This window comes from Vigna angularis, chromosome 3 (assembly GCF_016808095.1).
Source record: "Vigna angularis cultivar LongXiaoDou No.4 chromosome 3, ASM1680809v1, whole genome shotgun sequence".
In the NCBI taxonomy this organism is placed as follows: domain Eukaryota; kingdom Viridiplantae; phylum Streptophyta; class Magnoliopsida; order Fabales; family Fabaceae; genus Vigna; species Vigna angularis.
The window spans coordinates 1,999,410-2,017,283 of NC_068972.1; the positions used below are offsets into that span (position 1 = coordinate 1,999,410).

Here is a 17,874-nt window from a genome sequence, read left to right on the forward strand (position 1 = left end):
TAAATTTCATGGTCAATTAATATAACTTCATTTTTTTCATCTGTCTGCATAAGAAAATGAATGCGTTTTCTCTTGTTCAAAATTTGAATTTGGTTCTCATTTCACACATTCACATCACGTCGTTAAATTTGTATTAGTTCACGCTTTTCTTGAAACTAAAATGTTTTTAAATTAAATATATATTGCGTTTTACATTAGGATCATAGAAAGTCACATGAATAGTCATTTTAATCATTTTAACATGGACACATATTTTTTTAATTTAATCGAATTACATTCATAACGTAATTTACACTTTATTTAATTAAGCATTATTGTATAATTACATATTATTAATTTTGTTTATTTATATATATGTATTGCTGTGTGTGTGTATATATATATACATGTTCACAAAATGTTAACCATCATTCGCTTCAGCATACAGCAATGGATGCTAAGGTATACTCATTCAAAGTGCTTGTTTTTATGTCTCAACATTTTACCAAAATAATTTAATTTCTTTGCATCCAACACAAATAGAAAAGATTTAATTACTATGAGTTCTTCATAAAAGTAATTTATAGTTAAATTTATTTCTACTTGAGTTCATTCATACATGTTTTATGATTTAACTTTGTTGTAGAGAATGACATTGCATGTTTTGTTGGTTTTATGATATTCTTATGTTTGTTTGGTTGATTGAAAGGTTGAAGCAAAGGAAAGAAAGAAAAGAAGTTGGAGTGAGATGGAATGTGCAGAAGTTGATTTAGAACTGAGACTATCAGTAGCAGGGTCAACAAGTTCTGATAATTTGCTAAATGCCATAGAATCTGCTACTTCGGGAACTCCATTGTCATTATCGTATCAGAGAGCATGTTTAGCTTCAAAAATGGCAATTGATAAGAATCTTGACGATACTCCAAAAGATGAACGACCACCATTAATTGCAATGGGATGTGCTATTTGTTTGGTTTATGTGATGGTATCCAAAGCTCACCCTAAATGTCCAATCTGCACAAATTCTGATCTTATTAACAACTTTCAAACAAAACCTACAAAGAAAAAAAGGACAACCTGGTATTAATATCTATTCATCTTCATCCGGTAGATGTCACTTTGACAACATTTTCAATTGCAAAACTGGTTTGCAAAGTGCTACTCATCATTGTTAGCACATTGTCAAAAGAATAAATTATGAGAATTTTTATTTCCATTTTTTCTATTGCAATTATTGTATATTTTGATCGTTATTTATATGAAGTAACATGTACTTGTTTGTAATCGTGATAAATAATTTTTTAATTAGGTAATTTCGATGGGGAAAGTGAAAAACAAATGAAAATTGAAAACAGAATAAAAGGTTTGTTGTAAATCTAGTTACGAATTTGTTAAGTAAGAAATGAAAAAAAAAATAGAACATAAGATATGAAGAACCACTAACCAAAAAATATAAAATTCCTGACAAAATCTCTAAATCATATACCACAAAAATAACTAATACCTTACATATAATAGAACTGTGCATAGAAAATAGATGGATCAACTAAAAAGAATAAAGTGGAATAAAAAAAAAGTGGAGACGAGAGGTTCAACTCTAACATTGTTTTGAGAGGGTGATCTCAATAATTAAAAAAAATTGAAATGAATAATGTCTGAAGTGTTTTTTATTTATTTTACTTATTTTATAAATATTTTTAATAAATAATTAAATATTTTACAATTTATTTTTCTTTTTTAGATAAATTAATTGTTTTTTTTATTTTATCATCAATTTTTATTTTAAAATATAATATTAAAATTTATAAAAAATATTAATTATATTTAAATATTTAATATTATTTAATTTATTTATAAAAGAAAGTGGGGGTATGCAATTTTACTTTTTAAAATGAATTTTAAATTTTATTGTTTTCATTTTTTAATTTTAATTTCTTTTAATTTTATTGTCCAAATAACTCGTTTTTTTTTTTTTAAATTTACTGAATGAATAAATTATTTTCTTAAATTATCTTAAACACTTATATATCATAGCAGTATTTACAGCTTTTTTTTTCTTAAAGTCATAAAACAACTATTAATATCATTTAAAAGGATTTATGTGTTTTAAAAATTATGAATTATTGAATATGAAGACAAATTTCTTCAGAAAACGCTCCCTGTTTATGTAACATGTATCATGCAAGTACCCAGATGAAAAAAAAAAGTTAGATTTACCTTACTTTTTCTTTCGTTATTAGTGAAAAATAGTTTGTCACGCATTCTCTCATGTTACTTTAATTAATATTTTTAGTTAAAATTCATTAAATAATGTCACACGCGAATGATTAAGCATTAAATTTGCTTCGTTAGATAACTTTTATTCAATAAAAATTAATTAATGAGCATAACTGTAAGACCCGTGAATTAGGAAGGTGGGACAAGGTGGTCACCCACCATTTCCCTAAAACACGGGTGCTTGTTTGGAGGAGGGATGCATTATTGATACAAGGAAAGAAGAAAAGGGGGCGGCTGGGGGAAGAGGGGGTGTTTCAGTTTTTTTTTATTTTGGGGGTGTCTTTTGGGAGAAGGGAATCAGAGAGCGTAGGAAGTTTATGGGGGACAGTGTGTTTCGTTTGTTTTTGGCTTGAAGAGTGAGAGAGAGAGAGCCGTGAGGGAGAGGGAGCAGCAGGAGGAAGGGAGCCTTCCTTCCTTCCGTTTCCAGCCGTCCGAAGATCACCTGGGAGCTTTACCAACTTCAGGAAGACTGAGATGGATCTGGGTTGAGTTGTTGCAAGGTTTGCTGGGAGAAGAAGAAGTGAAGAACTCTTAAAGATTGGAAGAAGATCAAACTCTCTAGAAATGATTCAAGGAGGTCTTCAAGAGGTAAGGGGAGCTAGATCTTTTGTTTGATTGATTGTATATGCTTTGTATGATGCAAATCTGGGTAAAATCTGGGAAGAAAGGGTTGAATTTGATGTTTCTGGAAATCTGCAATTCTGCAGAAATTCTGCAGAACCGTTCGTCCAATTTGATCCAAATTGGACGTTCGTCCGTTTAGAGCCACATTGGACGTTCGTCCAAATGGCTCGATCAAACGTTCGTCCAAGACTTCAACTCTTTGAGCGTTCGTCCGCGTTCGTCAGCGTTCGTCCAGACTACGAGCGTTCGTCCATGACTTCAACTTGTGAGCGTTCGTACAAATGGCTCGACCAAGCGTTCGGCCTTAAATTCAGTGTTGAGCGTTCGGCCTTTGAGCGAGTGTGAGTGAGCGTTCGTCCTTAGTTCAATTCTTAGCGTTCGTCCTTGGTTTCATCTGTGAGCGTTCGTCCATTTGTCCAAACCGAGCGTTCGTCCAAAATGATCAGCATTGAGCGTTCGTCCAAACAGTGAGTGAGCGTTCGTCCGAATATATGAGCGTTCGTCCAAATAGTGGAGCGTTCGTCCAAATTGTTGAGCGTTCGTCCAAAATGTGGAGCGTTCGTCCAAATAGTGAAGCGTTCGTAGCGTTCGTCCTTAACACATTGATTTGAGCGTTCGTCCTTAAATTGAGTGAGCGTTCGTCCAATAGTGTCCGGTGAATAGTACTCGTCCAAATAGTATTTTACAAATATGTTGAATTTTAAGTTCCTTTGCTTTCGGATTGAATTATGTGTATCAATGTTTGGAATATTATCTATGACATGAATTATGTGAATGTATGAGATATGTTGGAATTGTTGGGATAATATGGTGGTATCTGATTTTTCCTAATTGAGGTTAAGATTCAAAGTAACAGTAAGTATGTTATTTAAATATTTCGGTTGCAATTTATGAATGCATGTTCATGTAATCAAGATTGGTTGAAAGGGTGTGATTATAAGTGGTTTATGATGTACATTGTTGGTCCAAAAGAAATATCATGAGATTTAAAATGGTCGGATTGAATCGGAAATTTAGATCCCTCGGTGGGATCAGTTGGTGTAAAGAATGAATGTGGGAAGCTTAGCCGGTTGTTCATCCTGATGTTCCGTGAGTACTCGTCCTCACGTAGAGGGGGTACGTCATGTGTGGGAACGGCAGGAGGTCCTAGTCCTAGGGTATCTGGACAGATAGGACTAACCTCGGGTGGCAGCTGATGACAGTTCCAGTTACTACATCACCCGGGTGCACGAACACCGAAGCTACACAGAGACTCAGAATTTTATTATTGAGAATTGTAAAGTATGAATGTGGGAAGCTTAGCCGGTTGTTCATCCTGATGTTCCGTGAGTACTCGTCCTCACGTAGAGGGGGTACGTCATGTGTGGGAACGGCAGGAGGTCCTAGTCCTAGGGTATCTGGACAGATAGGACTAACCTCGGGTGGCAGCTGATGAGAGTTCCAGTTACTACATCACCCGGGTGCACGAACATCGAAGCTACACAGAATTCATTCTAGTCCGGACGAGTCTGTCTATGAAGTAACGAGTCGGTCTATAAAGTAATAAGTCGGGGTATAAAGTAACAAGTATTGTAATGTTGGTTTACCATTTTTGGATGACTTTTGCATGTTGTATGAGTGGGTGGAATTATGATTTAATGAATAGGCTCTAATTGTTCTTTTATACGAATCTAAGAATGATTATATGAATTACCTATGCTATATGTATAACATGCTTTTATATCTAGCTCACCCTTGCATTGTTTTTATCATGTGCTGTTTGGGTATGTTTCTTTGGCGATGATCATCCATTTGGATGGGAGCAGACGTTGTTGAAGAGGTTTCCCTTGAAGCAAGAGCTGGAGGTTGTTGATGTTGCAGAATAGTCTTCTTAGAGTTTCCTGATTGAACACTTGTAGTGTTTAATCCTTTCAACTGTTTAGGTTTAAATTTTCAGTGTCTGTTATTGGTGAATGACTGTAATTTCATATTTAATTACACTTCATACTCCGACTGTTCCCTATATTTGGATGTTAACGTCTTTATTATATAATATTGGTTATTATATAATCGGGATGTTACATTAATGGTATCAGAGCAGTTCGTCCTTAGGATGACCTTTGTGTTGTGGGTTTGCCGTGTCTTCTCTGTGAAGACTTGGGTGTAGATGGTATGATGTACCATTTCTTTCAAGTCTAGATTGTGGTGTGTGTATCTAACTAGAAGTTTTGAGAACAGAAAACGTCTTGATAGGAGTGATGAGGGTGCACACTCATGACTTTTACTGTAGATGATTTTCCTTTCTTAATTCTGAAGGTTAGAGGTAAGAAAGAGTTAGAGTTTCAGCGTTGTTTCCTGTAGTAATTCCTGTCTTGTTCTTATTTTGTGGTAGTGTGATGTGCTCTATAGTAGTGTTGGAATGCATATTTAAGGACAATTTGAGTTGTATACTTTTACTGGAATTGGTTTAAGCCTTTGAGACAAGTTCTCGCCTCGAAGATAGAAGTTAGAAGACTAAAAGTTAAGCTTCGGAGGGCTAGTGAAGATATTACAGTTTGGGAAGTAAAGTTATGGGTGAAGAAAATTTCAAGAAAACAAAGTCACAAGATCTTATATCATACGTTCGCAAGAAGTTCAGAGGTTAGATTTAGAGAATTTTTGGATAAGCATGGTTATAACAAGATTTGAGAAATGAGTTGGGTATAGTATATCAGTGATGGGTGGAATCTGAATAAGAGAATTGATAGATGGTTTGAAGCTTAAGTTAAGAAAGAAATAAGTGGACTACGGGAAATCGTTATTTTGATACGAAGTAGAAGAAGAGTTGAGTTTGAAGGTTAGAATAAGATGAGCTTTGAGTAAGCATGGGTGTGACAAAGTTTGAGAGATCAGTTTAGTTCAGTGTATCAATAACGTCAGAGGTTAGAAGAAAAGGGTTCGAGGAGCAGTGTGTAAAACATAGATCGGATTCAAGGAGGGTGAAATAGAAGCCTGATCTCCAAGCGGAGGGAACATGAAATGTGTGAGGAGAATTGGAGTACTATAGGACTGTGAGTTGAATAACCAAATGGAATGGTTAAACATGAATCTCAATTGGATAATGCATAGTCAAGTTTAGAAGAATGTTTCAAGATTAGTGGTTCGTATAGAATAAAGTTTGGATCATTGGCTGAGATGAGAGATTTCAAATGTTGAAGGAAGGAGTACACCAGAATGCCAGTTTGGTAAGAAAGTATAAGGTCAGAGAATTAAGAGCACAATGGATGGAGAAAGATTTTAGAATAGATGATAAAGGGTGGCTGTAGTATAAGTTGCTAAAGAGGGTATCGAGAATGATCAGAGAAGTTTGGGTTGGTTGAGATGTTTAGAGTTATGAAGTTGCATGTTGTGATAAAGTTAATTTTCTTTGGGTATGGTTTTATGGTGATGTTCAGTGTTCGGCTGAGTTTGATCAAGAGAGAAGTGGATGTTGAATGATGGATTGCAGAAGGCAGTGAGTTGGTAAGTTCAGATAAGGTCAGAAGATTAGTGGTGTTGGTTAAGAGTATCTTGAGGTTTGGAGGATTAAAGATAGGGTTTGTGTTTTGACGATTTCGAGTTGAAGAGGGCAATTCTTGAAGAAGAAGGTTTTAAGTTAATCTGGACGTGATGAGTGCAATTAAGAAGAGTTATGAGTGATGTGGCGTTTGTGGAGTTAATCTAAGGGCTCAAGTTTGAAGTTTATTTGGAGTGGTTTCTTGTCAGGGAAGGAGAACGAAGGTGGTGCATCAAGAATAGTTGAGTGGAAGATGGAAGCAAGTGTTATGAGGATTCAAGATGTTTGTAAATTGCAGATGAAGAAGAGATGATGTTGTTCTTTCGTAAGATTGAGATGTGATTCAAGGGATGTTTGTTATTCCAAGATAGTTCTCTAGTGCTTTATAGTCTTCCATAGAAGCTTCGTGTTTCAAGAAGAAAAGTCACCAGTTATATATCAATTGCGGATCAAATTAGAAAGTGAAGAAAAAGGGGTGTAATGAATATGTGAAAAAGAGAAGATAAATCGTTATGAGGTAAGGGTTTTGATTGGTTTTCTGCAACAAGTATGGGATTTTATAACTTGGAAAAGTGGAATTCACTTTGGAGGGGAGTCTTAGGCAACACCAGTGTTTGAAATTTTTGAGTGGTTCCTGTTTAAGTCGTGCAGTGCAAGAGGAAGATGAAGGTTGAGTTAGAGCAATAATATTTTGGACTCAGTATAATCATAGGGAGAACTACAAGGTTGAAGAATCGCAGAAGAGAAATAGAGGACATGTTGGCATAGTCTAGTATAAGTCTTAACAATCAGGAGTGATTTTGGGCATGGTCGCTTTGGGGAGAAGAAAACAGTGTTGAGGAAATGGAATGACGAGGCTATTATGCAAAGGAAGAGTTTTCAGAGTTTTCTAAGGTCATAAAATTTCTGAGAAAGGTTCTTCGAGGGTGATCTTTTGCTGGTTACAGTTGTCATGAAGGAAGTGTTCTTTTAAGTAAATTGGTGAGTAAGGAAGTATAAAGATCAGAGTAGCGCAGCGGATGATGGTGAGCATGTGATTGTCAGTAACAGGTATGCATGAAGAACTTTAAAAATTGTGGATTTGTGGTTGTGAGGGACAAGTTCTTTGAAACAGTATTGGTGTTGATATATGAGCATGAGTCGGGGGTGTTTGGTAATCTTCAAGAGTCAGAAGTGAGTTTAGGTGTGAAAGAATCATGTGTCAGGCAGGGAAGATAAGTGAGCTTTTGGGTTGCAAGCTACAGGGTCAACTTTAAAGTTAGAAAGTGTTAGTGGCTTTGGAATGAGAAGAGTGGGTCAATGGGCGAAGGATACTATTTGAGTTGTGGTCTTGAGTTATAGTGGCAATCTAGAGGTAAGGTTATGTTAACAGACGATCAAGAATAAGTATACGTTGCTGAGAATAGATGATTTGATGGATCAACTACAAGGAGCTACAGTATTCTCTAAGATTGATCTGAAGTTTGGCTATCATCAAATCTTAGTGAAAGCGAATGATGTGCAGAAGACGGCGTTCAGGTCTAGATATGGTCACTACGAGTATGTGGTTATGCCGTTTGGCGTGATTAATGATCCAGCCATTTTCATGGACTATATGAGTAGAATTTTAGACCCTTCTTGGACAAGTTGTGGTGTTATTTATAGATGGCATACTGGTCTATTGTAAGACTCGAGGAGAACATGAAGATCACCTAAGGTCAGTGTTTGAGGTTGAGAGTATGCAAGCCAGTAAGGATTTGTCAGTTCAAGTGCAACAAGTAAGGATAATTTGGGAAAAACCTACCTAGGATTGTTCCGGTAAGCTTAATTTTCGAGGACGAAAATTTTTGTTGTTGGGGAGAATGTAAGACCCGTGAATTAGGAAGGTGGGACAAGGTGGTCACCCACCATTTCCCTAAAACACGGGTGCTTGTTTGGAGGAGGGATGCATTATTGATACAAGGAAAGAAGAAAAGGGGGCGGCTGGGGGAAGAGGGGGTGTTTCAGTTTTTTTTTATTTTGGGGGTGTCTTTTGGGAGAAGGGAATCAGAGAGCGTAGGAAGTTTATGGGGGACAGTGTGTTTCGTTTGTTTTTGGCTTGAAGAGTGAGAGAGAGAGAGAGCCGTGAGGGAGAGGGAGCAGCAGGAGGAAGGGAGCCTTCCTTCCTTCCGTTTCCAGCCGTCCGAAGATCACCTGGGAGCTTTACCAACTTCAGGAAGACTGAGATGGATCTGGGTTGAGTTGTTGCAAGGTTTGCTGGGAGAAGAAGAAGTGAAGAACTCTTAAAGATTGGAAGAAGATCAAACTCTCTAGAAATGATTCAAGGAGGTCTTCAAGAGGTAAGGGGAGCTAGATCTTTTGTTTGATTGATTGTATATGCTTTGTATGATGCAAATCTGGGTAAAATCTGGGAAGAAAGGGTTGAATTTGATGTTTCTGGAAATCTGCAATTCTGCAGAAATTCTGCAGAACCGTTCGTCCAATTTGATCCAAATTGGACGTTCGTCCGTTTAGAGCCACATTGGACGTTCGTCCAAATGGCTCGATCAAACGTTCGTCCAAGACTTCAACTCTTTGAGCGTTCGTCCGCGTTCGTCAGCGTTCGTCCAGACTACGAGCGTTCGTCCATGACTTCAACTTGTGAGCGTTCGTACAAATGGCTCGACCAAGCGTTCGGCCTTAAATTCAGTGTTGAGCGTTCGGCCTTTGAGCGAGTGTGAGTGAGCGTTCGTCCTTAGTTCAATTCTTAGCGTTCGTCCTTGGTTTCATCTGTGAGCGTTCGTCCATTTGTCCAAACCGAGCGTTCGTCCAAAATGATCAGCATTGAGCGTTCGTCCAAACAGTGAGTGAGCGTTCGTCCGAATATATGAGCGTTCGTCCAAATAGTGGAGCGTTCGTCCAAATTGTTGAGCGTTCGTCCAAAATGTGGAGCGTTCGTCCAAATAGTGAAGCGTTCGTAGCGTTCGTCCTTAACACATTGATTTGAGCGTTCGTCCTTAAATTGAGTGAGCGTTCGTCCAATAGTGTCCGGTGAATAGTACTCGTCCAAATAGTATTTTACAAATATGTTGAATTTTAAGTTCCTTTGCTTTCGGATTGAATTATGTGTATCAATGTTTGGAATATTATCTATGACATGAATTATGTGAATGTATGAGATATGTTGGAATTGTTGGGATAATATGGTGGTATCTGATTTTTCCTAATTGAGGTTAAGATTCAAAGTAACAGTAAGTATGTTATTTAAATATTTCGGTTGCAATTTATGAATGCATGTTCATGTAATCAAGATTGGTTGAAAGGGTGTGATTATAAGTGGTTTATGATGTACATTGTTGGTCCAAAAGAAATATCATGAGATTTAAAATGGTCGGATTGAATCGGAAATTTAGATCCCTCGGTGGGATCAGTTGGTGTAAAGAATGAATGTGGGAAGCTTAGCCGGTTGTTCATCCTGATGTTCCGTGAGTACTCGTCCTCACGTAGAGGGGGTACGTCATGTGTGGGAACGGCAGGAGGTCCTAGTCCTAGGGTATCTGGACAGATAGGACTAACCTCGGGTGGCAGCTGATGACAGTTCCAGTTACTACATCACCCGGGTGCACGAACACCGAAGCTACACAGAGACTCAGAATTTTATTATTGAGAATTGTAAAGTATGAATGTGGGAAGCTTAGCCGGTTGTTCATCCTGATGTTCCGTGAGTACTCGTCCTCACGTAGAGGGGGTACGTCATGTGTGGGAACGGCAGGAGGTCCTAGTCCTAGGGTATCTGGACAGATAGGACTAACCTCGGGTGGCAGCTGATGAGAGTTCCAGTTACTACATCACCCGGGTGCACGAACATCGAAGCTACACAGAATTCATTCTAGTCCGGACGAGTCTGTCTATGAAGTAACGAGTCGGTCTATAAAGTAATAAGTCGGGGTATAAAGTAACAAGTATTGTAATGTTGGTTTACCATTTTTGGATGACTTTTGCATGTTGTATGAGTGGGTGGAATTATGATTTAATGAATAGGCTCTAATTGTTCTTTTATACGAATCTAAGAATGATTATATGAATTACCTATGCTATATGTATAACATGCTTTTATATCTAGCTCACCCTTGCATTGTTTTTATCATGTGCTGTTTGGGTATGTTTCTTTGGCGATGATCATCCATTTGGATGGGAGCAGACGTTGTTGAAGAGGTTTCCCTTGAAGCAAGAGCTGGAGGTTGCTGATGTTGCAGAATAGTCTTCTTAGAGTTTCCTGATTGAACACTTGTAGTGTTTAATCCTTTCAACTGTTTAGGTTTAAATTTTCAGTGTCTGTTATTGGTGAATGACTGTAATTTCATATTTAATTACACTTCATACTCCGACTGTTCCCTATATTTGGATGTTAACGTCTTTATTATATAATATTGGTTATTATATAATCGGGATGTTACAATAACTACTGTAAATTAATATTACATTTATGTATCATTCTAATAAAAAATTATTATTTTAGAATATTAATATTTTATCATTAATTATATTGGTATATAATGCCTCATATTAGTAACGTAGACTCATAACATCTATAGTAATTTTAATTTTCCACAAAATAGTTGTTACATAAGTGAAGGTAAACATCATCTGTGTTTTTCATTATTTTAGGACGCTTTGGAATAAATATACCTATACTTTAGGTTACATACAAATGCTATAATATAAAATTTGGGTTCAGCATAAGGATAAAAAAAATCCTCAAATAAGGGTAATTGAATAATTAAATATTTTAATTTGAAAACAGTAGAAATATACTAATAAAGCAATTTTCTACGAAGTATATAACCATTGGATGTACTATAAGTAAAAAAAATGTTCACCTTTGTAATTATTACCTTAAAAGGAACGTGTAAAACAATTATAATTAATTTGCTGTGTTAAAATGTTCACAATGAAAAGAAATTAAGATAAATAATATATGTCCTAATTGTATTACAATTTTACACTTATTATCTTGAAAGTCGTATCTTTTTTAGGTTGATAATCTATGCTAGTTAAATTCATATATCAAAATTAAAACTTTGCTATTAATAATTTTGGAATGTTATCAGTCTTTTATTGTAAAAAAGAAGTTTAATGCCAAAATATTAATAATGTTGTAAATTTTATGAAAACACCTTTATAAATAATTAGAGACATTAAATAATAGTTAATGTAAAACTTCGTCTACCGGCAATTTATTATACAATTTTTTTACGTTAAGGGATAAAAATATATTTAATACTTTTAAAAGAATATGTTGAAATTAGTTGTTTGAGAAATAAAAGTCTTTCTTTATTTTTTTCAAAAAGTTGTAGAAAATCATTTAAAAAGCAACTTTTCTTTTTCATTCTCATGTTTCATCTCTACAATACGAGCAATACACAGTGTCATAAAATCAAGACTTAAGTTTTTTAAGACTTGATTGTAAAAATATGATGACATGATATAAAAGTAAGATTTAAAATCTTAAATTTCTAGGTCACAAAAATAAAAAGTTAATTCTCTATTTTAGAAATACATATATTTTTACAATAACTAAAAAAATGTTAACATTAACCAGCATGTCAATGTTATTAGACTTATATTAAAGTAAAATTTATAAAAGAAAATATTCAAAATTTTGCAACACAGTGAATAAATGGATTTAAATCCCAGTTCAACCCATCATAAGTTGGTTACTTAGTGAGCGAACATAACCCGACTCATTTATTAGCAAGCTGAAAAAATTCAAACCCGACTCGACCTGCCACGGGTTGGTAGGTTAAACGGATTGACTCACCTAATTATAAGTTTTTTTAAATAAAAAAAATTATAATTATTTTTAATTCAAATCTAAATAAATTTCAATCTAAAATGATGTTAAATTTCAAAGACAATTCAAAATAAAAAAAAAATATATCAATACAATTTCAAAGACAAATAAGTTTTTATAATATTGATAATTTTTGTATTATAAATCTATAATATTTTTCTCTCTTGAAACATCTTTAATATAATAAAAAAATATTAATTAATAATATTAAAACATAAAATAATAAATAATTAAATTAAATTAGGAGAGTTTGTGAGTCAGTCCGACTCACCACGGATTCAACCCAACTGAGTCAGGTTTTAAGTAAATCGCATAAAAAAATTACATTTTTTTCCAACCCAACCCGACTCAAACTCGTGGTGACCCGGTTGGCTCGCGGATTACAGCCCATTTTGACCGTACTAATTTAAACTAGTGAAATATAAAAATATTTTCTGAAATAAAAGATTTTTTATAAAAAGATTTCTTAAGTTTTTTCTCCAACTACTTTTTACTATATTTAATTGAACCATTTTTAAGATGAATCTAATTATGATATCACCGTTAGGGTTTTTAAGAGAAAACACTGACAAAAATTGAAAACAATAAATCATAAACAAATGACATAAAAGATCATAACTCTTCAAATTCACAACTTTAAAACAATATATTTAGAGATCTCTCTATTTATATATTATTCATCACTAATTTCTAGCCAATATAAAACCTCCAATTACCTTTAATTTTTTTTAGCAGATATACTTAAAATAAAAGAAAAAAACGTAGAAGTTACGATAAATTAAAGTTGACGACTTGTCGTCAACAAAGCGAAAAAGATTAAAAAAAAGAGTATATTCAATTAAATCTAAAAAGGTGCGAAATCCAAAATGGTGATAGTAAAATAAATAAATATATAGTATCTATTTTCCTAAAATGAGGATTTATTCTAGGAAGTACAGTAAAGAATGGTAACGACTGATTAAAAAACCTGACAAGTAAGATTTAAATCAAATATATAATTTATTATATACTCAATGTTTTTATCAACAAACCAAAGTAATATGATAACTTTTTGTTTTATTCTATAAAATAAATCTCTCACGTTCTTGACCCACGTAAATTGACTTATTAAACAATAAACTAACAATAAAAGATATATACTAAAATAACATGTTAGCAATACAATGGTCGGAAGAGGAGCTTGCAAGCTAGATGTGTGTCTGGGAGATACTGATTTTCTAACGTGGAAGGTGGCAATATGAAGTAAAAAGAGAAAAGAAAAAAGTGAATAAAAAACTTTAATAATAATTGAAACGTGCATTTTGGGAAGTTAAACCATTTTTTTATTATTATGAGTTGAAGTTAAAGAATAGATGAAAGACAAGTTGGGGAACAATCATAGAGTTGAAAATAGCATGTGCATCCATGGAGCATGGCCAAGGTCTATAAATGTGGTTGGGAGACATAACAGTTCACTTCCAACTATCTTGCTCTTCGGAAGCCCAATGCAGAGATTCCAGCTCAAGAATCACTTCTATAGTGCTACTACTAAGCATGAGCTTTCAATGATATTAGGAAAAATTAAATTATGTCCACATCTTCATCACCTAGCTAGTGACATTCAAATGGCACAATAATATTAAGTTTCAACTATGAAAATGGAATAAAATCAATCCTCATCAAGCTTGTAGCTGGAAACTTGAAGGAGACTTCCAATAATATATGTGCAAAATGGACAATTTTACTACCCAAAAAGAATTGCCATGGCATAAAAAATGGACAATATGATAAATAATTTAAATATAAATCTAAGTTTTATATTGAGTAAAAATAATAAAATTGAATAATATATTAAAATAAAAATTTATAAATTTATTGTTTTTAGGTTTTTAGTACTCTCAAAATGGATCACCCGACCTGATTCGATCTTGTCTGTTTCGGGTTTATCACTTAGTGAGTCAATCTAATACGACTCATTTATTAATAAATAAAAAAAATTGAACCCGGATCAATCCACCATCAATCCGGGTTGGTGGATTAAATAAATTGACTTACGAGTTATAATCCATTTTGACAATACTAGATTTTGGAGTAAAAATTATATCAATCTTTTTAGGCATGAGTTAGACTCGTATATCATTAATATTATATCTTCAAGATTATAATTGTAAAATGATAAAAATCTAGCAAAATCAAACTGTGAAAACAAGGGCTTGAATAAAGACAATTATTGAACATAATTGGTGATGGTTAATTTTCTCCTCAATTAGAAGGCATCTATTGGGTGTAATCAGTAGCAAAGTACTTGTGGATTCAGTTCGTGTTATATAATTATGATTCCCCTTTTATTTCATGAGGTTATACAATTATTCTCTGGCATGTTTCTCTCTAAAAGATTCATCACTTTATTTGATTAGAAATGTCATGGGGTCCCCTACAAACCTCCTTCTCGAGTTTGCTAAGTGTTACTTTTTTGTACAACTAAGCTATTATTTTAGGACCCATTGTCACATGGACTAATGTACAAGCATTTGTATCTTTTTGTGTATATACATAAAAAACTCGTGCATCCCTGTTGAATTTTCTTTATGATATGGGTGAAGCTTTGGATAAGAGGTTCCAATTCCCAAGTAAATTAAAGCATTGATGGAGGCAAATTGAGTGGTTGATGGAGACCATTGCATCATCAAATGGTAGCTCCCAACAATGCCAGCGAACAAAATGTCTTCAAGACTATTCTAGAACAAATTAATTCATACCAAAGCTAAACATATTTGGTTCACCATCACAATCTCATCAATTCGTAAGTTTCTGTTCACGATACAAAAGGATAAAGCTATTTATTTTGCTGACAATACTTGTTTTTAATTCTTCAACAAACAACTGATTCTCTAATGTCACTCTAAAATCTTATGTATGCTAATATAATACTTTAACTTAAAAAAAAGTGATTTTATAATATACATTTCACTTTAGAAATCACAACTCAAACTATCAATTACATAATCTACACGGTTAATTTTCACTTTAGAAAGTAAATCAATGAGTTTAATCGACCACTAAAGAGGATAACCAACTATACATAAGTCTGGATAGTAAACTCTATCTTGAAGAACAAATCAATAAGTCCAACCAACCATTAAACAAGTCGATTAACATTGAGTTCGAAGAATAAATCACCAAGTTTAGATAACAAACCACTAATTTTAAATAATCACCAAACAAATCATCCAACCTTTGGATGATCAGAATAAACGACACTAAAGTAAATTAACCTTAAAATTTATTAACTTAAGATTGAAATATTATTAGTTACCATTGAACCCTAATTAAGCCAATTTTAATTAAAAATTCACCACAAAACCTAAATAAAAATTTAAAGTAAGAAAATAGATTATTTACATTAACTAATACATTTATTTTCTTATCTGTGAAACATACCGTTAATCTTGATCTTACACTAATATATTATATTGCTTAAGAATTGAAATTTAGAATAATTTAAATATATTATTTTCTAACTTTTGAGCTACCTTTTAAAATTAAAATTATGGTAGGAATTCTAACCTCTAAAACAAACAATAACGGAATACGAAGCTGTCCTAACAATATGAACAGAGACAAGAACTTAATTTGAAGTCAATTCTGTCTGAAGAAAAGTCAGCAGTAACGCTTTTTATGAGGCAAGGCAAAGGGAAGGGATTATAACTAAACCATCATTTCTCATTTTTATAATGGAAGTGTTGGTCAACTTTGAGAGATGCATGTCTACACCAGAAATTGAAGAAATATGTATGTAGAACTATATTTATAAAGCATCATCCTACCACAAAGTGTAAGAATTTCTTTTTTTATTAGTGGCCAACAAACATTCATGTACATTCCATGACCACGCGAAAGAATGCATCACCGTAGGTGTATTTTTCTAGTCATTCACACAAGGGTCAACCAGAAGCACTAAGTAACTTCACAACATGGTTCAACTGAAGAAAACATAAAGGTACAATGATTTCATTGGGGAATTTCTAAGATCTGGAATTGGCATGGAATAAGCAAGTGTGTGTTGATTGTGAAAGTATGTTATCTGTCCCTGAAACCAGATGACAGATTATTTATTACTGTATCCATGGCCATATATAGCATAGTAGTAGGAGATAAAAAGCAGAGCAAATTCATAATAAATAGAGAGCCTAGTTTTAGGTCTCAACCTCCGTTTTGTAATAAATTCTGATGCGTGATACGACCGTTCCCTGTTTAAAAACCTTCACATGAATTCACCCTCTTTTCTTTGTTCTGTAATGAATCTTGTAACCACATATTTTTTTCACTTAATCTACCCTACCCTATGTGTCTTTTCCACCCATTTCATAATTTTATGACATAAAGGTAAAGGTTAACGGCAGGTGACCTTCCATCACTATAAATGCACAATGGTTTAATGCCAAACGCTAATGGGGTCAAGTAGACTCAGTTTCATGCTCCAATATCAGACATTTCTTATCATTGTTTCCAAAATGATAAAAAAAAAATGTGTTCCCTAAGTCAAAGAATCGTCACAATGCTAATCAATGTAATGTTGGTTAAGAATTCAATGAGTTAGAAAGTACCACGTTATTGATAAAAATAAGGTTTAATACTCTATTTTATCGCTAGTTTTGCTCGAAAATGTCAAATTAGTTCATCCTTTACAAAATGCGTCAATTACGTCCTCACTTAATAAAATTTGCATCAATGAAATTTCTTCCGTTAAATTCGTACAAATGGCGTTAATTATTTTTCTCTTTCTTCTGCTTCCTCAACTAACGCCGTTTGTACGGATTTAACGAAAGAGATTTCATTGATGCAAATTTTATTAAGTGAGCACGTAATTAACGCATTTTATAAAGGATGGACTAATTTGATATTTTCGAGCGAAACTATGGACAAAATAGGATATTAAGCCTAAAAATAACTAAGAGATCACTAATATATAAATAAAAGATTCATATATTTTTTTTGAAAGTGATTTTTTATATAAGCTTATTCACCATTGAATATCCGGATTCTCGAAAACAATGTAAAGATGGTTGTGTGATAAAACCATGCCACTTTCTTTTCTCAAAGTTATAATTGAAACAGTATTGAATGCTTATATATGTTTTAGTGAAAAATTTAATTTTATATCTATACCGTATGACTGTTTAATCAATTTACCATCTAGATTTATCAGTTAAAATTTTTGTCTGAGTTGTTTGGTTTGATAGAATAAATCGAGTGATCGACCTTAAACATGAATTAAGACTAAAACTTTTTATATTAAACCAAAACATAATTATTATCTCTTAGATCGTAATTAAATTCGAAATTGATCTGAAATGTATAAATATATATTTAAGATATTATAGTATGTTAGTTACATTTAATACACGTTTAAACTACTGAATTTGTACTGATTTTAGCGTAGCATCGAAATATCTTTATGTAAAGTTGGAGTTTCCGAACCAAATGAAAAATGGCAACCTAGACAAGAAATTAAATAAATAAAATTAGAAAAATTATTAACCTCGATCTCACCCACCAAAATAATACGGAAATGGAAATGTGTAAATGTTTGTTACTTACAAATTAACGAAGATGATAAACACAAACTCCAATGTTGATGAATGCTTGATATTTTCTGGGTGTATTGATTATATTAGACCGTATCTGT

The 17,874-nt window shown here is 33.5% G+C and overlaps 1 protein-coding gene across 1 annotated transcript; it reads left to right on the forward strand.

Annotated features, from left to right (window-relative positions):
• The first annotated feature begins 420 nt into the window (after positions 1–420).
• On the forward strand, positions 421–1,066 carry LOC108324816 (protein GL2-INTERACTING REPRESSOR 2). Its single transcript, XM_017557743.1, has 2 exons — positions 421–441; positions 689–1,066. Exons 1-2 carry the CDS (start codon positions 430–432, stop codon positions 1,064–1,066), a joined length of 390 nt encoding a protein of 129 aa, XP_017413232.1. The 5' UTR covers positions 421–429.
• The last annotated feature ends 16,808 nt before the right edge of the window (positions 1,067–17,874 follow it).